Source organism: Atractosteus spatula, chromosome 6, assembly GCF_055471065.1.
Source record: "Atractosteus spatula isolate fAtrSpa1 chromosome 6, fAtrSpa1.hap1, whole genome shotgun sequence".
NCBI lineage: Eukaryota > Metazoa > Chordata > Actinopteri > Semionotiformes > Lepisosteidae > Atractosteus > Atractosteus spatula.
In genome coordinates, this window is record NC_142711.1 from 64,723,774 (window position 1) to 64,745,887 (window position 22,114).

General features: G+C 44.7%; 1 protein-coding gene across 2 annotated transcripts; it reads right to left on the bottom strand.

The window, feature by feature from the left end:
- Positions 1-129: 129 nt before the first annotated feature.
- Positions 130-21,295, bottom strand: marchf6 (membrane-associated ring finger (C3HC4) 6). Of its 2 annotated transcripts, none has more exons than XM_088918619.1 (26): positions 21,006-21,295; positions 18,120-18,219; positions 16,372-16,445; positions 15,601-15,744; positions 15,439-15,511; positions 13,304-13,472; positions 12,324-12,516; positions 11,846-11,907; positions 11,474-11,506; positions 11,133-11,184; positions 10,529-10,587; positions 10,197-10,277; positions 9,465-9,533; positions 9,085-9,159; positions 8,795-8,929; positions 8,119-8,238; positions 7,917-8,017; positions 7,378-7,515; positions 6,592-6,796; positions 6,431-6,500; positions 6,015-6,196; positions 5,393-5,527; positions 4,451-4,540; positions 3,457-3,589; positions 2,751-2,886; positions 130-2,364 (listed from the first exon to the last, which is right to left on the bottom strand). In XM_088918619.1, the coding sequence occupies exons 1-26, from the start codon at positions 21,022-21,024 to the stop codon at positions 2,277-2,279; spliced, it is 2,736 nt and encodes a 911-aa protein (XP_088774745.1). In that variant the 5' UTR covers positions 21,025-21,295; the 3' UTR covers positions 130-2,276. The 2 variants fall into 2 exon arrangements, with proteins under 2 accessions (XP_088774745.1, XP_088774746.1); XM_088918620.1 differs by having other exon boundaries at positions 18,120-18,216; positions 21,006-21,196.
- Between the last annotated feature and the right edge of the window lie 819 nt (positions 21,296-22,114).

Genomic DNA, 22,114 nt, shown 5'->3' on the forward strand with positions numbered 1-22,114 from the left:
ATTCTTGGGTCAGAAATGGTTTATCTTATTGAAATGCAATGTGGGAACAGGCTAAAAAAGATGATCGAGGAGCTCTATAATAAACTCACGGTCCCGGCGAAAATGACAACAGAAGGCACACGCATCTTATGGTCATTGTTATTTAATACTGGTAATAAATTTAAAAATAAAGATTTTTGTTACATTTACATCTAAATTTTCAACATGATCCCAGCAGTGTGTGTTGTACATTCCAAACTGCTACGCAGAACAAACATGCTGGGTTTAAAAGGAATAAAAAAATAAAATCACATTGCTAGAATTCCTGAACAGTTTCTGGAGTTTGAGTACTGACAACTGTTTGAGCTGAATGATTGCTTGCATGTATCCCTTCCTTGCTAGGGCATGCTTATCAAGAAAAGAAGGACAGCAATTCAAAAGCGGTGATTTTGTTCAGAAATGCAACCATATAACCCAACTACCAAAAAGCTGACCCAACCATTGCACATCCTGCGTTGTGATAAGACTTTACAGTCATGCACTTTTAAATACACATATATAAATAGAGGAACACATTGTGCTGAAACTGTTGCCAACACAAAACGCAAAATGCCAAAGTATCACTGCTTCAGTGATGTCACTTATATACATTTAAGATACTATAAGGTCACTTGCTTAACCTGTGGAGTCAATGACACCTTTCGTGAATGCAATGCAGACCAAGCTGATCTTTATTCCAGAAATCCAAAACAGCCTTCAACTGACTTTAATCTTCTTACTGAAAGCTAAAACAGAAAAATCTGTCTGTTCACGATACTGTTTTCTTTTCTGAAACAAAGCTGGTAGCCAGAATACTTCACTTGAGTAGGCTCCTCTTCCATTGCCTCCCATTCATTTTTAAGACAAGGTACGAAACATTTTCCCTCTGAAAACATGCAGTGTGACATCGCCAGTGCTTGTGGGTAACTATGCTGTTCAATGTCGTGGAGCTGCATGTGTGGCCAAGCAGGGTGAACTGAGATTCAATTCCAGCACCGGGCATTACGAAGCCCCACTATTCCATGTTCACATGTTGTTCCTTAACCACTGATGGCTAAATAAAAACTGAACTGTTAAAGAAGTTGGCAATTACAAAGCAGAACTGAAACAAAACACTGATGAGAATGTCACTCAGCAAAGTGGATGAAAGTCCTTTGTTCCACGGAGTCAGAAATAACGGTGATTTCATTCACGTACACAGCCAACATAAACCACAAGAGCCATTAAATGATGAAAAGCAAGGGAACATAGACCACAAATGTAAAACCAGCAGAATTTATCCTAATATTGTACATATCTAAAAATGTCATTTTACAATTGTAAATGGTCTATATTTATGCCAACACATCATAAATGGACCTATGGATTTTAGTAAAAATATTTAAGTTTATTCAGCTATTGCTACATTACATTGTAATAATTTATAGATAGCCGTTTGTGCATCTGCTGAAAACAACATTTACAGGTAATGACAAAAAATGTTTAGTGTGCTAGTTTTTCAGCTCATGCCAGTGTTAAAGCTTTCTATCTTAAACATTAGAACTGTTTTTGAAATGCGTTTTTGCACTCTAGAAATGTCATTAGCAGGCATTAGTCCCATACAATGTAGCTGTTACTTTGGACTGTGAATGACTAGTATGTTTTAAAAAAGTAACAGGTAATATTTGATTTGCATTTTCATATTAAAGAAAACAAAAGGACACTGAGATTGTCTCGGTCACATGACAGTCCTGATAAGACTTAAATAAACCCCCCAAAAGTAGGCAGCTACCCCCCTTTCCCTAACAATGCACAAACAAAAAAAAAACACACCCAGTCCTAGATAAAGTCAGACATTTGCACTCAGTATTCTATGATCTTTTTTCAGTAATTCACCTGAATTCATTACTGAAAAATAATTTAATGAGCTAAACCCAAGGTGGAAAAGCCCTTCTTCCTCCGCTGATAGTGGCACAGTGTGTTTTAGACTTATAAACAGGAGTCCACAAAATAAAGTGACAACTAGATTTAATAAATTAATATATTTTTAAGATGTACAATGCACATTCTTTTAATCCAAGTTCACGTTTAGGGTCGTTTGGTTTTCAACTATTTACACATGTACAGTTCTCAGGCAGCGCTTACAAGCAGGGCAGTAGCAGATGGGGAAAATGTGGATGTGAAGCAACAGAAAGGTCAGGACAAGACAGGGGGAGCTGACTGAGCACTGTGCCGGAGGGTCCGGGCGTCCGGAGGGCAGCGGTCAGGCAGAGCGGCCTTTATTCTTGAGGGGAGCTGGCTGGCGGAGTGGAGCTGGACTTCCCTCCCTTGCGCTCATAGTTTACTAGCCTCTGACCAACAAGGTACCTGGAAACACACAGCCGCTCTAAGTTAATACAAACAGGGTTTTTACATTGAAGCGCTGTTCACCCTACGATTCGGACTGTGGTAAGACTTATGGAGGAACATAGCCACTGTACTTTGTGAAGACGTTCCAGCTCATGTTGCAGGAGCATCTGATTCCTGTCCTGAAATTTCTTCAGAAACTCTCACACACTGGAAAAACTCGAGAAGGATGGCTTTGAACTCCTGGTGGAATGGTCTTGGAAGGTCCTTGGCATTTTGTAGCAAGTGAAGCTTTTAGAGAAACCCTAACAAAAGCTACAGGCTACCTCCATGGCCTACCGACACTGAATCATTTCGAAAGGTTAGCCTAGGGAACTCTCCATTAACACTGAATTCATGCGACTTACTTGTCGTTCTTAATGTGCTCGTAAAGGCGCTTGAATTGGCGGATCTGGAAGGACAGGATTCCCATAAGCATCACCACCATCAGAAGGAAAGGATAGATCCGACGCTGCACCAGGTTCTGCATCTCAACAGTGACCCCTACAGGGCGACAGCGGAATGAAGAACACAATCCACATCCAGGCATTAAGACTCCACTCTGAATGGTTAAGCTAAGTAGAGATCTAATTTTAATTGAATGACACCTATGCTGCGTACACACGGAGTGTACAAGTGTGATATCTTTCAGAAAAAAGTCTTTGTACTTCCAGCAAGATGATCTTATAGAGGCCAAATAGGAATTGACCTAAAAAAGCCTTTGGAAACACATTCTCTTTATCCACTAACCTGAAAGACTGACAACGGTCGAAGAATAACCTGCTTCAAATATTATACTGTACAAGAATGAAATTTTATCACTTATGAATAAAAAATAAAATTGGCCACTAGAAGAAATTCCCTGGTTTTTAGTTTTAGAACAAGTCAACACTTGAATGAACAATGGGATACGAATATGTACAGCCGAGCTAAATTTCTACACTGACTACCACTAACAAACATAAAATGAAAATAACTGACGCAGATCTCCAGAAAAATAAAGGCATCTTTGACAAAAAGGTCAGTGTTTATGCACACTGTAAGAATATTAAACAGGCTGAACAAAGTACTTACCTATTAGAGGAACAACACCAGCAGCAATGACATAGGGCACACAGAGGGACAGGAGCAAGACAGAAATAACTGGAGCTGCCAGCTTGCGGATTATAAAATGAAGGTCAATGTTGCGGATTCCGTTCGCATAAACCTAAACCAGAAAATTGTTAAAAGATAAATTTAGATAAAATTCCAGTCTCAAGAGCTAAAGAGTCTCAAGACCTCTAGAGGTCTTATTTTCATCTGACATTGGCTTAACATTTAAGAAGGAGTTCCTGATGAATTCATTCTGAAATGCAATCTGTGGGTTTACAGCGACAGACTTTCCTCAAAGCCTAAGGCTGGCCTTAGAAAACAATGACAAGAAACAGGGTAGAAAACACAAATAAGAAACATGAGAATAATCATCACACAAACACAATAATATACAAGGTTTATAAGTAGTATAGTCAATATTAAAGGAATTTTAAAGAGAAGACGAAGCGAGAAGCAGATGTCAGATGTTTGCAACTGGCAGGTTCAGCCAGAACGAGGGCCTAGAACCTGCAAAGGAAGAGAGGTGCTGAAGGGGGAGGGGTCCAGGGTGACGTCAAGCAGGCCAAGGATGGGGAGGTGCACACGGGGGAAGGGTCAAGGGTCAAAGAGGAGAAAGTCAGGTGTGTTGTAGGAAGAGACACCGAGAGGCAGTGAGATACATGAATGCCGAAGGAAGAAAAAGAAGAGGAAAATCGAAGCATCAGCGGTGGAGAGGAGGTAGAGAGGAAAGATCAAGAAGCAGGTGTGGAAAGAAAAAAGGAACAAAAATATTTCAAATAAACAACTGAGCATAAAAATGACAAATGAGCCATTCAGCCCATCTCATTTGGTTTCAGATTAATTATTACATGCTAACAGGGAATGGTGTAGTAACTGTAGTAAATTTTCATTTTAATATCTTAAATATCTACATTAACATATCCACACATCCTCACATTATCTGAAAGAGATGAAAAGGAAAGTCTCCCACACCAACCTGCTCAATCACTGTCTTCAGCCACCACTGGGGACCCATCAGCGTTATGGCAGCTATGATTTTGGCATGAAGAACTCCAAGAGCCCAGTCCTGGATTGCATGACAATTTCAAAAGAACACCTTCAATAACCAGCTACAGTAAGTCACACACTAAAAAGATAAATTAACACATATGAACAGTGAATTTGACTATTGCTTTAAAATCAAAATTGCAATTAGTAACTGACACATTAGCAAATGACATTTAGCCTTTTATTCTCAACATGCGAAAAGTAAGCAAGAGGACTCAAAAGCCAGTTAAATTTAAAAAGCACACTTCAGAGAGCGTAGCCTGTATTCAAAAAGCTTTTTCTACAACTACATAGTTAGTCATTTATTCTGAAGGCTACAGATGTGCATATAATTCATGAAGTTCATCAAGAACAGCTTATGTATGCACATCACCTATATAAATTAAACCACACATGCATTTCAGCTTTCATTTACCTTATGCCATAGAAAAAAAGTGTTGCAATACTGAATGCTTAATAAATGCTTCATAAATACAGGTAGAAGTGTCACCATTTAGTTTAATTCCTTTAAATAGAGAGATATTTGTCATGCAATGAGGATACAATAGAAGGCATGAAAAAGGGCAGTTCAATGCCTGATGAAACATCCTTCCTGTAACGTTCTTCTACTAATAATATCTAAGAATGAGCATGTGTTCTTAGGAGCAGTATTTTCTGCGGAAGTCAGGATTTGCCTAAACTGAGAAATGAAACTTAACAGCTTCAACAGGAAGGGTGGATGAACCAGAGGAGCCGGTGCCCTACTGAGAACGCTTAGGTCATGGGGCAGAGACAGCTGCAGCCCGCCAAGGGCTCAAGATTGCCTTCTGAGAACAGACTCCTCTCCAGAGGAGCAGGTGATGTCCGATCGGCCTGAAATTCTAATACAAACCTGCCAGGGGTAGAAGAGAGGTGTCTGATCGAGAGGCACCCTGAGAGGAGCCACGATGACCAGCTCGAACAACAGGCCCAGCAGCAAGGGGATGACTCCGGCCAGCAGAACAGCCACAATCACCGTCTTCATGATCTGTTGAGACCAGCACTGCCTTAGCCACTGCAGCCCACAGAGGCTGAATGGTCAAACGAGTCCCAAGACAAGCAGGACCTGCATGGAAACGCCTTTGAAAGAGCTCCACTCCTACAGAGACCGTTTTCTTTCATTAATCCCCAAATACAGTGCCTCCTGTTAGGGTCAGAAGAGGCACAGCAGTACTTTGTGGCAAGTTACTGAAGTGCGAATCTGTGGATCATGTGTTGAGGATGGAGGAGACTGAAATTCACACAAAAAAAAAGGAGACCTGTTTAGGTCAAATGATCCACAGAAAAGCACAGTGGACAAAAAGTGATGTTTTATGAGCCATGCCCATAGAAGACACTGTTGTCCGTGATTAACAGGTAGTGTTCAGTTTTATGTTAACAGAGGTCATTGATTCCCCCTGATGAAGCCTGACGATGGTCAGGTCATGCTGCTGTTGAGCGGCTGGAGGGCGCAGTGGGAGATACGGCGGCCTTACCATGAGAGACCACTCCTGCACCTTCAGCAGTATGACCCGCCGGCCCTGGGGCATCCAGGCCAGGAGCACCGTGATGGCGCGGATGGACAGCCAGCACACGTACAGGCCGCAGGCTGCGGTGTACAGCTCGTGGATCTTCGTGCTGCCTGTCCAGAAGGACATCAACCAGCGGCCGGTGAACACTGTCAAAGGAAAGGAAAGGTTACGCGATCAGGCACATCAACAGCCTGTTTTGGTCTGCGAAATAAAAATGACTATTTTGAAGGTACACATCTCAAAACACCCCAAAGAGAAAGCAAACCATCCTTGTACATGGGAATCGACATCGCCACTGACTTCCTTCACCCGTACTTCCGAGATGAGTGCTGATGGCTGTCAGCCGGGCGCGAGGGGTACGTGGGAGCGACATCACTTACCTGGCAATGTGAGGCAAATAAGGCTGGCCACCAGCAGGGTCGCGCACATGAAGACGACGAGCAGCATGATCTGGAAAAGACATCACAGCGTGTTCACGCAGAGAGACGCATGCGAGCGGCTAGACCCCCGCAGCCCTGTGCAGGGAGGAGGGGGCACGTACCCGGAAGGGGAACCGCAGAGGCCTGCGGTAGGGCTGAAAGCCCACAGGACCGCCCTGCTGCAGAATGGCCTGATGGGCGGCGTGGAGCCCCTCGCCCACCACGGGGATGGCGTTGTTATTGCGAGCTTGCTGGTTGTTGTTGGCCTGCGGGTTGGCGTTGTTGTCGTTTTCCTCCTGGTCTCCCAGCAGGTAAGAGTGAAGGTCTCTGTGGGACAAACACCCGACTTTAGAGTTTCGAGAGACGGCCGGGAAAGAACACACATAAAGACCCGCTCCTCCTGTGATCTTGAATTCGCAGGAACATATGGTACTCTCTTACACTATTTTATCCACGTGATACTGAAACAGTTAGAGCTATGAAGAACACCTCTCGAGCTTTAGCAGAGTGCTAAGGGAGAGAAGTCTTGACATACTACTGCAACACATGATTTTGCATAGAGCTTATTCAGGACGGGACTAAGCAACCTTTGTCTCAACACCCTGTCCATTTCATGCCCAGCTACAGTTCGCAAATAGGTTTATTAATAGACCATTAGTATTCAACTATTGTTAAGGCAGCTTTTTTATCCAACTTTTTTTTCCTCCAACTTTTACATTTTGTGTTGAAGATTTAACCACTTATTGTTAACTCTAGATCTAAAAGAGGAGCCGTGCCCTCGGTACAGAGGGGGGAGAGAGATCAGCCAGCATGGCAGCCGGGACGCTGCAGGTCTGGCCTTGTTGGCCGGTGGCGCGGGCGGCGGTTTGACCGGCCGGCGAGACTCGAGCAGCAGCGGCCGCACTCACAGCAGGTAGCCGGCGGTGACAGTCCAGGCCCGCACCAGCCCCTTCAGCCACTGGCGGGTGTGTCCCTGTTCCAGGAGAGCCGGGAGCACCACCTGCAGCAGGAGCAGCTCCAGGGACAGCTCGCTCACCGGGGCGTCGCTGGGAAAGGCAGGCAGCACAAGTCGTCACACACACAAACACGACACTGACCGGGGGCCTCTACTGTGCAACAGCTGGAACGTCTGGAGCTGGAAGCCCATCACCAGCACCGCGCACACCGCAAGCTAATGAAAAACGAACTACTTGAAACCGGAAATAAAGTGTGCACCTACAGAACGGGAAAAACAAACGTCAGTGTGAATACTGTGTGGGTTATGCTGGAATGGCAGTACATACTCTTTTACACAATCAAGAGGTCTACACTGACGAATGAGAAAAGGCCCCTAACTAACCCACTAACGAAGCCTGGAAAGGACCTGAAGGTCCTGAAGGACTGGAAAGACGGTACAAGTGTCCCGCTCACTGGGCAAGGTGCTCCTCGGATATTTAAAGGGATTTACCTGTACAGCATGACGTTGTAAGGAAGGAAGTTTGGTAAAATGTGCTTGATTATCCTAATAGGAAGCCACAGCATGAGGAGAACAATGGACCCAAAGACAACCTGCAGGAAGCGGGGAAAAAGGAAAATCAGTCCTTTGACATTTTGATAAAGAGGAAAATGGTGAAAAGATGCAATAACAGTAAAAACGCTTCACAACTTACCACTGATAAAATAAATCTTCTGAGATGTCTGTATATCGGCAGATGAATCATTTCTTGGACAGGATTAAAATCAGGATCATTCAGATTTCTCAGAAACCACAAAACACCAGGCCTCAGAACCTGCAACACAGTCAAGCAAATACAACACACAACAAAAACAGTTATGCTATGTAAAATATGGACAACCAATTTCACTTATGAAGTCCATGAGACATCGCTCCATCCATTTTCAAACATCTTTTTCCGACGCAAAGCTGTGGTGGACCCGGAGCCAGAGCCCATCCAGGCAAGCAATAGGTGCACCATAAGCATAAGATATTATAATTTATAAAATACTTATTCCCAAAGGAACTTGCAAGACTGCTTGGGCCTTTCAAGACTGTACCATAGACAATACTTCCTGTAAAAAGTCATCATATTTATATAAAAACGGAAATAGCCTTCCTAATACTGCCCAGAGGAATGCATTTAAGAGGTTTGCAATAAAGAGGAGCCTGCGAGTCACTTTTCAGTAGTAAATGGCAAGAAATGGCTGCCTCTAAAATGAAACCACACCAACCAGTGGGCTGGACAGGCCTCCTCTTGACTGTAACCTTTCCTGGGCTCCCGTACTCCTACGATTCCCATTCCAACCTGCTCCAATGGGAGAGGAGCAGGAAAGGCGCAGCTGGCTCACCTCCCGCAGTAAGAGGATGAAAGAGGCGAAGTAGAACACGTAGACCATTCCCACCAGCCAGTGCAAGAACATGGTGGTGCCTGGAGCGGACTGGAAACTCAGCTCACGGTCCTTCAGAGAAGCATCAAACATTTCCTGGAAGGGAAGGCAACAGGAAGACCAGGTCTTTCTCACAAGCTCTTTTTTTATCTTTCAATACGCATTCGTGTTTCAAGACATGTAAACCACTGACGACACATCTCACTTCGGGCTTCACTTGCAGAAATAAGCTCATCGATACTTTCACTCACCAATGAGCAGATGTCAAGCCACCATCCGCAGATGAGTGGAAACACACCGATCTCCACAACCACCAACAAAGACACCTGCAACACCAACCATAATCACACATCTTTTCTACACCAATATTTCATTTTCCTAAGAAGAGTTTCCTTTTATATTTCTGGTTCCTCCTCAACAGTTTAGCATTGCAGTACATGGACTGGGTGGTCTAAAACATCCCCCAAAACCTTTGCACTATAATTTCTTTGTCAAAAGCCATTTTATTTTTCTATCCATTTCACTGTTGCTTGGTTTATATAGCAAGTAATGATCAGAGCTCATTTGGTACTTCAACTAGGTCTTTCCAGGGCTAATGAAATTACAAAACACGGCGATTAATTCAAGTTACCTTCACGACGATGTAGCAGACCCCTAACAAACGCCGCGATCTCTGGAATTTCACCAGCGCTGCTAAACCCTGAGTCTGCTGGTTAAGGAACAGGGAATCGGGCACAGTTACGCTCCACTGCCTAGGGCTGCACTGTCCTCACCACCGGTGGGCTGAAAATGTCCGTCGCAGAACTGCAGACAAGGAGGCCCATGCGGACGCACGAAAAGAAAAGCCGTCAAGTGTTCAGCTGGCACTGCCCGGTGACACGCTGATGCTCATCATCGAGAATAACCTCGTGCGTCTGTTCGCGGGTACAAACAGGTGCCTTTCAGAAGGGAGGCCTGAAACATGACGGGTCTGATGATCGCGCTCCAGAAGGTATCAAGTTCAGTTTGCAAGATGGGAAAGATCAGCTTCTGCAGACGGAACCTGATCCTTTCTGTAATGCGTTTTGCTCACTGAACTTCACAGCCTGTGAAGCCTGCTCGCTCTTGGGCCAGACATTTTCATCCCCTGCAATCTTGCCGATACACCTTCTCTGGCAAGAAACCGATAAACTGATATGAAGGAAGCTGGATTTCACTTCTGCCAGACACCTAAGATTTTGCAAAGTTAGTGAACTCTGCAAAGAGATGGGAGAGGCATTCTGTCACGTTGGCCTGCAGGTTTTGTGCACTAAATTGAGCTGGAAACATCTATCTGTCTGAAAGGTGTAGAGAGATTAAAGAGGAAACCCAGATGAAAGGATACATGACACACAATTAACGTAACAGCCAGGAGGACGTAGCCAACAATCGTTGTGATCAGCCCTTCGAAGTGTGAGGCTTGAACCTAGACGAGAAAATAAAAACATCTTTACCTCCTGAGTCTTCTTTTAGTACATTACAAACTCTTTCAGCCCTGTGAGCTGAACATCTGGGGAACATTTCTGTCTCCAAAGAATCTGAATGTAATGTAAACAATGCGGACAGCCAATCTAATATGTCATCTGGATGTTACTAAAGGAAAATAAAGGGATCTTAGACAAAGCTGGATGCTTCATATACAAAAAGGAACTCATTGAGAAAAACACCATCACTTACATAGTCTTCAAAACCCAGTCCAACAACAGAGAAGTGCCCAATGTGGTAAGGGCAGAAGGCTGAAAGAACAAGAGGAGGTGTTAACACTGCCATCAGAGCACACAAATACTCACAGCTGATCTTTCACAGTGTATGCAATAACTGACCTGTGGTCTAGTATAATACGCAGGTACACAAAGAACAGAACTGTGGAACTGCATGGAAGTGTAATTAAAACTGAGAAGAGGGGGCACATTTCTACACATAGGGGTTTTGGGGTCTGCCACATTGTTAAAACCGATAACCTGGCTCCTTCCAACAAATGGCTGGATAAGATCTTTGGTTAGAATTTTTCCAACAATTCCTCACTAAAGTCATGTTGTTTGTGGTTACCTGAACTCAGGAACTGAAAATGGATGTATGAAGGTGGATTGATCACATTATCATTATGGATAAGAAGGGTTCATGCACTACTATCAGCAGTTTAATCTTTAATCTTCAGTGAAATTTAATCCATAACAAAATGATATCCTCACATTAAGGGAGAAAGCACCTTCTGGATACTATTTAAAAGAATGACATGAAACTATTTTTGTAAAGAGTAATTAAAAGTTCAGAAACATACCAAAAACAAGGATGAAGAGTGTATTTAGTGACACTACCCAGAAAACATGTTCCTAAGAAAAAGACATGATTAAAGTTAACCACTGCACCATATATCACATAAAAAATAGTCAATTTTAACCTATCTGAGATTTTCATAGCTGTTTAACATTTTATGCATTTCTACATTTCAAAGTATTAATAATAAGGTTCTTATTACTATTTAATGTCTAAAGTGTTAAATAGCACATAACAGCGATTGTTATAAGTTATGAACAGTTTATATAAGCACCTGAGGTTTGTCAGTATCAAAATATCTGTTAAGAGGCCATTTATTCGATGTGATGAAGCACAATTACATACCAGAAAAACCAAGGAGCCATCTAGTCCGAGCATCTGGGAAAAAACAATACGCTCGTCAAGTCAACGTGCTAAACCACAGAATCTCACTGGGAAAGAGCAGGAGTAAACAGTGAACTGTAACAAACGGCAATTTAACCGCCAGATTAATTATGTCCTCAAACTAATGAGGCAACAGTGGACTAAATCAGTTTTCCTTCAGCGTCTGACTGAAAGCACCCGTGAACAAAGCAGCAGGTCGATGGCGGAAAACAAGTTTATTATGACTACACAAGCACCGAAAATGACATCGCGATGACCAAATGTCACATATTTAAGCTAATATCAATCACTTCAGCCTTTACAAACTGCGAAAAGAGTAAATCGGAGACTTACGCGTTCCCATGTGAGCTCTTCCGCAGCCCGATCCCATTCCAGGGCGTTCCAGTTCATGTCATCTGGTGGGACAAGTTCAGCAAGCTGCTGTAACTGCTGCCCATTTTCAGTTCTGTTCAGTTATTCCAATGGAAGCCCTCTTGATCTAGTTTTCTTCTGAACTTAAAGATCAGCAAGTGTCTCTCTCTGGTAATCACGACCTAACTGCTTTCTCTCTGCTGAACCAGAAAAACTACCAACTTATTTACTATCATTATCTCAGAATGTTCTTCCAAGTCTTACAATGTCCTAGAGCAGTGGTTCTCAAACTACGGTACGCGCACCACTCGTGGAGCTGGAGCTGCTGTGGACTAGAGCCGCTCTCTCTCCCCTGGGGTGCGACACTGGAGACCCTACAGGCTGACAGTACCTGGAGCTGCTGTGGACTAGGGCAGCTCTCTCTCTCCTGGGCTGTCACTGGAGACACTACCGACAGTACCTGGAGCTCCATTGTTTGCATCGGCAGCGTCTTCAGCAGCAGCATCCTCCTCATCCTCGTTGTCCACCTCCACGTCCTCGGCGGGCTCGCCCTGCATGCCCGGCACCTCGGCCACCGCAGCGTTCTCGGCGGGCAGGTTTGCCGGCGCCGGCACTGGCGCGTTCTCAGCAGCCCCATTCCCAGCCCCTGGGACCTGGACACGACACAAAAGCTGGGAACGTGAGGAGGCAGAGCAGGTCTGCATCCCCGGGACGAGCGGCATCTCGCCACGTGTGCCAAGTCAACCCACAGCGTCACGGACACACTCTGGGAGCCCACCAAAGAGGAAACTGCCCCTCGGCAGCAGTTACCCGGGGCAGGGAACCTTAGCTCCAACATGTTCCGCCCCTGCTGCGAGGGCATGTGGCTGTCCTGGCTGAGGACGTTGATCCTGCAATCCTGTCTCATCTGATGGCTGCTGGGGCAAGTCACTCCTGTTTCGCACCTGCGCCTCACACGCAGAGCCCGGCACTGGAATAGCCCGGGATCCGAACAAGGAAGTCATTAATTGCTTGTGCGGAAATGAAGGTTATGCTAAGGTACCAAGTGCAAAGAGCTATAGTGAACAGAACATCTTAAATTCCCACTCAGCTTGTACGTACAGTGACCGGACCATCATTTGAACTATGAATCCTAAATTAAACAACCAAAGATCAAACAACCTGCACATCTTATTATATGATGCCCTGTGTGATATATTCCAAGACAAGCGATTTGGAGGGCTATTAGATCTGGCAAGCTCATCCCAACTCCACTGTCAGCTTCTCAGTTTCCCTGTTAATAACCGTCTTAACCGGAGTGGTTTCACAGCTGGTCCCAGTCCCTAAGCTGCGGGTGATTTAAAGAGAGGATGACACCTGTGGGCTGGTCTAGAATGAGACTCCAATGTTCAGGTGTCCTGGTCTCTCTGACTCTGGTTCCTGCAGCTGTCTGTACTGTACCTCATTAGGCTGCCCCACCCCATTGGGAGGCTGCTGCTGATTCTGCTCCAGCCACTGGGGGGCGCCACCGTGGACAATCTGCTCTCGGAGCCACACCAAGCTGATGAACGCACAGAGGGTACACGTCACCACGAAGCAGCCTTGCAAACAGTCCGCCAGCAAGTTTTCCCTGAAATACAGGAAGAAAATCCAGTGCTTAGTTAAGTGTTATAGACTACATATTCCTAAAGAAATGTTAAGACTTCTTAAAAAAATAACTTCACTCCACATATTTCAGGTGTAATATGGAACTAAAACAGTAGTTGAGTGCACATTTAGACTGGAAGTGCAGTAGATCAGACTTCTCCACAACAGAACCATCTCCTTCTACTAACAGGAAAAATTAACTTGATTGTCGTGATCCTGAATGAACAACTGGCTAAATCAAAGTGATGCCAAGTATACTTGTGGAAGTGATCAAAACCTGGACTATCAACCATAAGCATGAAGATAAGCATGCAATGCAAACCTTAAACCTAATTTCAGCCTTGCCTGAACTGTCAGCCCTTAACATTTTAACACTAACCCAATGTCAATACATAAAATTAACATTACATTTCCACAATGTTACTGTGGAATACATGTAGGGGTTCTGATTCATAGGTAATTTTTTTCAGATGAATGGCTTTTAAAAGCTTAAGCACAAGAAGGAAGAACAAGCACAACGCTACTTTCTCAGGCTGAAAAACACTGGGTTGCCATGGTCTTCAGTGGTTACTGATTTACATACTATTGTTTTTACCACCACAGCAGCCTTTTTCGATAAGAATAAAACCTTGTGCTACACTAGCCGGATTACAAATACTCATCAACATGAATCATTTGTGTTTTACATATATCCTCAAACAAAATTCTACTGCACTCGAATATGGTGCAGGTCACCAAAAAAACACTCCAAGAACTCTCTCTCAGCTGGAGATCCTGCACCTACATCATGCATTAACACGGCTCTATATCTACAGGTGAAGCCTCCGGGGTCATTTCTCTGTTCCAATCCACTTTCAGTCTGTGGCAGAGCTGCAGACATGAACTGCAAGCAGAACACTTGGAAACACAAGACCGACCCTCTTCTCCCCACGTGGTTTTATAAGGTGCAAACATCAACTGCTACAGCCACATGCTCTCGGCTTAAATGCAGACCAGGGGAACTGTGGTCAAAACGAAGCTCTTAAATCTGAAAAACCAAAACGATTAATGTTACAGTAAAGAATCCACAACTCCTTGATAGGACATTCAAACTCCTTGGATACCACGCAATGCCAGCTTCGTAGTTAGGGAACACGGAATGGATGAAGGGAACTGCGCTTCGTGTCGGAAAATCAACAGAACTGGGCCCAGAAGAACCCGGCCGACAGACACGCGCATGCCAGGTGCAGGCCCGGCTGCATGTGCCAGGGGGGTATATCACACTGTGACGCCAGCCGGGGCAAGGCTGCGATTAGTGGGCCAGGTCCAGCCAGACAGCGACCCCCGCAGGGCACCAGCAGGCCTGCAGGGACCTCACTGAAGGACACAGCACTGAACTGCCAGCCGCTTGTTAAGAAACTGAGCGACTCAGTATGGAGCCTGCCTGCACTTCTACTATCCCCTCCTGCGACACAGAGAGAACAAGGTGTCCTGCTCTGTGGCTGTGGTGCTCCCCTACTGACAGAGATGCAACTTTATGAAAAAGCTGCATGCGGTCTCAGTCTTGTTATGCACTGTCTTGTGTGAGTGCGTGTATCTTCTCTTCTGTGAGCTTCATCTGGAATAATTTCCTCTGTGCATTTCCTGAATTATCCTTCTAGTTATGGATGAAAAGTGTTCCAGCGATTTGAAAAGCAAGCCCACACTAGGAATTAAGGTGCGTTACATAACACAATTGTTCCATACTTTTATGCAATGCTTTTTGCTTCAATTACAGTTGTATTATACTGTAGATTATACTGTAATAACATTGCAGTAGTGTTAAGTTTGTTATTACAGAATTGTAGCCATAATGATAGAAACGCCATATAAACCATGTAAGATTGTGTGGAAGATAACCCTAGCATAAGTCTGGGAGCACCTGTATAAGAAAATTTTTTGATTGAACAAATTAAGAAGCAGAAACTCACGTGGATAACATATCCAGTGGCAGCGTCAGTAGTGAGCTCACAGAGCCGGTAAACAGACACTTGTAGATGCGACCTGACAAAAAAGCAGAAGCAACAGGTGAATAAACACCTAATGGTTTTTATTAAAAGGTAAAACTTTTAAATAGCTTTGTGGTCACTTACATGCTGTGAGGGGAACCACCCCCAGCCAGGCGAAGGCCACAAGTGTGTAATGAAACCAGTATCGTATTGCTGTGCCAATACTCGTCACCAGTCCGGCAAATATGTCCTGGATTGGGAGCCGTGAAGGCATATCTGGAGAATAAACTGCAAAGGAGGAAACATTCGTCTTATCATTGTGAAAGATATTCCAGCAAATAACTGTTTTCCTTGATTTCCTTTATGCATTAATGTTTATACAGTAATATTGTCACAGAAACCAAACACACTGTATGGCATCGCACATCCTCAACGACCCCATCCGTCATAAATCCTCTTCCCCCCCCCAAGGCTTAGCCTAGGTCATTATAGAAGTTATTATCTCCCTGCGCCTCCATCTGGACCAGCACCAGGGGATCACACACACACGGCAGCCCATTACCATGATCTCAGTCTCATAAGACCTACACATCCCCACCAGCCAGACATGGAGTTCGTCACTGAATTAGAAACAGCTGAAAGGAAAAACGTTTCTGAAGAAATGTCTGTGCAACCTAGGGAGCATCCAGAAGTGTTGTGCAAGGATGTAAACCTGGATCAGGCAGCTAAAGACAGGAAGCACACAGTGACTGGGTCTGCCACAACATTTCATACTCACTCTGAAGATCCACTGCATGATCTTCAGGTCACACGGAACATCTACCCACATCACGTGTTAGGTTCAACTTATAGTGTCAGATACAATGCTGTGATATCTGGATACATGATAGGACAATACAAGATTAGGTTACTTACTTGGTGTGAAAGCAAATCTGTGCTTGCACAACTCGCAGTACTCTTTCCTGCTGTGTTTCAGCCATTGCACCAAGCTGCAAGACAAGCAATCCTGGTTAACTGCGATCTAGTGTGGAAAAGTGACCCACATGAAGCTCTTTTGGCTCTCGGAGTATCCCTGTTTCTCATTAAGGCCTGTGCTTCCCTGTGGAGAAGAGTGCACAGAGCAGTCTAGTGTGCACAAGATCGCCCGGCAGGGCCTCTGTTACCGGACACGTGGAGAGCACAAAGGAAAAAAACAGACCCGCTTTTGTTATACAACACCCATACGGCCTTCAGGTTCACCTCACTGCAATCAATGTTTTAAAGCTTTAAACACAGCTACCGGGCAGCGAAACACCTAGGAACTGTAAACACCCCTAAGGAGGACAGAGGGGTTGATAAGGCTTTCAGAAATATGGCTGCTCAAAGGAAAAGGTGCCGGTCCAGCTCCCCAAGGGCTTGCTTTCACATGGCTGACTTTATCTGAAGTATGTTAATGCACCCAACACAGACCTGTTTAACGTAAAACAAAAACAAGTTTAGTCACAAAAAACTAAACAACTAATATGCTCATTTTTTTTCAAAATAAATGTAAAAAAAGTACAAACTGATGCAAATCGCACTTTCCTCACTTATTTGTCTGATACTTGTAGTCCAAGAGCCAGCCTTACATTTGCAGCCGTTGACACAGCTGGGTGCCTTACAGGAACAACCCGGCTGAAACTGCTTTGATCAAGGGTACAACAGCACTGCTGCACCTGGGATCGGAACCCACAGCTTTCCCTGACCACTGCTCCACACTGATAATCATTCACTGTGTCCCAACCCTAAGCCCTTCCTCCAAGACCACACCACTGCGGACTTAAAGTGCATCAGCACTCGAGGTGCACCGCTATCAAAAGGGGTACTGGGACACCCCGACATCGCTGGTGAGGACTCGCAAGGTAAACCTGGCAATTCCTCTCACTCTTTATTCAAAGCTCCGCATCATTAAATGCTTCATCTTTCCACATACAAAATACAACACAGGTTAACACCCATCAGCCAAAACGTGGTAGTCAGTTAACGAAATAATAGCTTCATGTCCGAGTGAAGTCTGGCCCGACGTCGACTTCAAGCAGGGTGCATAACGGGTGCACTGGGGATGCTCATGAGCACCCCTGTGAAACAGATTAGATTGGCACACCCTGAGCCCCTGCAGACCCTTATAGAAACACGCATATGAAGACCACTGATCAAGGCCTTGGCTGAGTCTGACACTCCTGCTAATGCCCAAGCTCCTGCAGGACTGCTGTCATTCAAACAGGGATCTGCCATTACAGGAGGCACACAACAGAGCCGTTTCGTTCCACTGACATTTTTAACAGCTGTCTAAAAACACCTGATCCAGACTACGCTACCCAGCAAGGCCTGTTGTTTTTTATCTATGGTATGAATGCTAATTTAAAAAATTAAAATACAGAATTACATATTTATAATTCAAAACTGAGCTGTCTAAAAAAAATAGTCTATATATGTACTATTTCTTACCGTGCTAACAGCGTGCTCACCCTCACTCCCACCTGTAGACCGCAGCTACAGCCCTTTGTAACGAGATATCAGATTGTGCAGCCTTTTAAAGGAAACGGCCATGGGCTTTTCCAAGCGTTTTAATTTGCATATTTGATGACAAATTGCACAATTCAAAATCAGGAATCCCATCCCCAAACAAACACAAAAGCACATACCATTCCTGGTGGATGAATTTAATGCTGCCAGTGCAAACGCAGGGGTGATAGAGTGGCTTGTCTGGGGTTCCTTCCGATCGGCAGACCCTGCATATATCTGCTGCAAAAGAAAGCAGAGAAGTTCATCGGCTCAGTCATGAGAACTGTTACAAACGTGAAGAAGCCATCTGGCACAATTAGTCTGTTAGGTAGAAGTTCAGGTAGAAGAATGTAAGGAATTTGGCATCCTGCTGGAAAATCTTGTACTATTAACTCCTGCTTTTTAATCCTACACTCAGCTGTCTCATTCCGTATATGAGCGCAATCAGTGGCTTCCAGCAACAGTTAGCGTTAAGTTTGTCCGCTCTGAGCGTTCTGGCAACAACTTTCACGTCTGAGCAGAACGTTCTGCAATCAAACTTTCCATCAAGCATTCACAGACAAGCAATGATTTCCTGGAAGTCTTAAATCGACTTACCAATCTCTTATTCCTTCAACAAACACAGACTGAGAGAAGGCTCAAAGCTGAAGGCTTTTGCAAGCCAAGCCACTGGTGCTTGAAACTGTGGAATCAAGGCAGAATGGAAGCAGTGTACAGAGGAGATGCCCAGGGCGTCCACACACTCCATTTGTCTGCCCTCCTTCCCACAGGCTTCAGCTCAGCTTACCACCTCTGTGGCACTTTCACATGGGGCTTCAACAGGACAGTTTTTAGGCAGTATGCCCAGTGTCGGTGTACACCAGCTACGCAATTCACAGTCTGCAGTATGAATGATCCTTTTCACAGATCTATTTAAGATCTTTCGGTCATGCTGTTGTGTTTATCAAAATAACCCATTTGCACTCCCCACACACATTTCTGTTTCCACAGGATGAATGAGCTGCTGGTGAGATCTCTGCTGGTGACTGCAGTGTTTGCTCTTCTTCACGACTGTGGACATCTCATACTTTATTTTTAACACAGAAGTCTGCCACTACTCATCTCTGGAACACAAGCCAACAAAAACAAGGCAAGCTTTCCAGACAGTACAGTTCTGACTCCTGCCATTTACTACGCAAACACAGATTTACTGCAGACATGCTCATTTCATTTCCTCCAAACAAGCCCTGCAGTTAAGCCTCCAACTCAGCACTTGGAGATCATCCATTAATAATCTACAGTTTGCTAGGAGTTCTGCACACCAGCGGCATCAAAGTCAAGGGAAAGAAACACTCTGTACAATACACACACGTGCATTAAATGTGCAATGGCCTAAGATTAATCTTAAACTTTTACAATCCGGTAAAACCTGGCTTGTATTAATTTATCACAACGCATGCATAATTACACTAGGGGGCCATGCAATTAGCTGACTTTAGTCTACTGTCAAAAGCTAGTGGGATGAAAGCAAAGACTTATTACTGAAACAGGACAAACTGCAAAAACTCCCCTAGTTGCAATGAATAGTGAATAATGAACTGGCAGACTGACCGAGTCTTGCTCAGCAAGTACAATCCGGTGTCACAGACACCAGATCAACACTTTGTGTAAGCTATTTTATATTGGTCTGCACTTTAAACACTATTAAAAGAACTCTTTTTGTTAAATAAATCTCTTCTATTTTGCTACCTTTCTTAAATTCATGCTCCTTTAACATTTTCAGTTATAAATCCGTTTAAACGTTGAATCTAAAACTGAAATCGCAAAGCACTATAAACTTCAGAATTTGGACCAGCTATACAATCTAATGAAGAAAAGAGTCCAGCTGGCAGATAACACTGTTGTCGACAATCACAAATGCACATACAGTCAAACCTGGAAGCTCAATACTATATAAGGCCTAAATCACTTTTTCACTTACATAAAACTCAGAAAGTATCCAAAACCAAACCAGCTTGAATCGGACATGTGTAGCCTTGTTCCACAAGCAGACCGGCTTGTGGAGCAGTCTTGTTTCAAACACGGAGGCAGGACAAGAAGAGGGAGTGAAATTTGTATTGCCGATTCCCACTGCATTCTGGGGCCTGAACCGACAGTCCCTCGAAGCTGCACATTGCGAGGGAGGGTCACAGCGCTTCATGACGCTACAGCTCGCTTCGGACCAACATACAGTTGGCACTTCTCCTGTCTGCTCACAGTTCAGAGAAGTAAACACAGTCACCGGACAGTTCCTCCTTCTTTCAAGCTCCATGCGGCTCACAGCTACACCAGAACCATGGTTCTGACCCAGTTCTCACCCTCCGGTACCAGCCGGCCAGGACTCGGCCCGGACAAGCAAGGGGTGAGACTGACAAGACCTGACCGGCAGCTGATTCGCTCAGCGAGAGCTGCTCGAACGCATCGATCACCCCAAAATCAAGCAGAAACCACTTAGTCCCTTAAAGACTTGACAGTAGGTGTGTGTCACGAAGATTTCTGTTGTGTGGAAACAAATATTACACTAGTTTAACCCGAAATACTTCTGGCCTGTGGGCATTACGAGCCTGATGTCTTCGTAAAATTTCGTACAGTCACCCTAAATTCCCCCAAACAGTTAGGACCCCCCCCCCCAAAAAAATAAAACTAAAATTTTCTGCGCATCAGATAAAATAAACTGCGTCTCTTCATGGCCACTGAGCTGACTCGCGGGACGCTCGGCAGGTGACAAAACACCAATTTAAACTCCAAAAAGGCGTGAATCTAAATGCAAATACGAGTCGGCTGAACCCCGGAGGATTAGAGGTTACATAAGCAGACGTTAGCGGGCAAGAGCAGGCTGAGTGCGGCCCGGAGCTCGCTAGCCTGTGCGCACTGCTCAGGCGGGATCCTGCAGGAAGAGAAACAGACTCGCCAGCGGGGTCCCGAGCGATGCGCCCGCCGGCCCTCTGCGGCTGTCCCGTTCCTGCTGTCGCGTTATACAGGGGCATGCTCCTGGCGTGTGACGCTACCTTCTTCGGCGGGGTCCATCTTGAGTGCGACGCGCTGCCCTCGGCTCCTCTTACAGCCGACACATCGACACCATCACCGAGCCTCGGCGGACAACAAACATCAACCCGCTTCCCCCCCTCCCCAGCAAAAAGGCACACAAGCGAACACAACCCACACTGCTTCTAAAACCCTGTTTTTGTCTGCGATCCCCCAGGGGAACTGGGGTACGAAGCTAATTCAGTCAGCCTAAAAAATATATATCTCTATCCATCCCTCTCTCCATATCATTACGGAGAGTCTGCTGCACGACAGCTAGCGGGGTCTTTACGGCAGGAAGCGCTACCCAGGCGCACGACCGACGATCTGTTTGCGACTCCGCTCGGTTGCCATGGCAAAAGGAAACCGATGCTGTTGCAGATCCAGTATAACAATTAATATGACTTTATGTCCTGAAAGAGTCTTGGGTTTGGGAAAGTTACGGGTCCTGTTTCTGTTTTCCAAAAAAAAACTTCGGAATTATGGAAATTAATCACCTGGTATGGTCGGTCGTAAAACCAATAAATACAATTATTGCAAACTTTTTTTTTGTCTGGTTGGAGTTTGGCGCTTATATTTATATTAAGAGATGTCGAATTTGAAAGATTTAAATGAATGTTCACTCCATGGGTTCAGATTTCATTGAATGTCCAAAACTATGTTAGGAAAGAAAAAAAACACATTGTTTCGCAGTGGTCTTTAATCCGATTAGAAATGCAACAGGCGACATCTAGCGTCGAAGTATCCTTCATTTAGCATGAGGTTACAAACATAAAATAACAAAGGTTAACAAACGAGGGGTCATTCGAGCCCTCTAGCCCGTTTGATAGTGAGTATCTCATTGATCCAGCTGTTGCTTGAAACGAAGCGGAGTGTCGTCTTCAATAACAGGGCTGGGTAGCTTGCTCCACACTCCCCCCACTGTTTGTGTAAAGAAATGCCTCCTGTTCGTTGCTTTAAACCCACACGTATTTGATTTTCGAGATAGCAACGAACTGTCGGTTTATTTGGTTACTGGTACGGCACAATACTGGAAATTGCGTGCTATGTAATGTAAAAGAATATGACCCGCACTCGTTTATGAAAACTATTG

What these genes read in the sequence shown, in the direction of transcription:
- marchf6 (XM_088918619.1), bottom strand. An exon ending in AAATTCATCCACCAGGAATG is followed by an intron (nt 16,446 to 18,119) that starts GTATGTGCTTTT and finishes CTTGTCTTGCAG; the next exon opens with CTTGGTGCAATGGCTGAAAC. An exon ending in TCATCCTCTTACTGCGGGAG is followed by an intron (nt 8,239 to 8,794) that starts GTGAGCCAGCTG and finishes ACTGTGTTGCAG; the next exon opens with GTTCTGAGGCCTGGTGTTTT.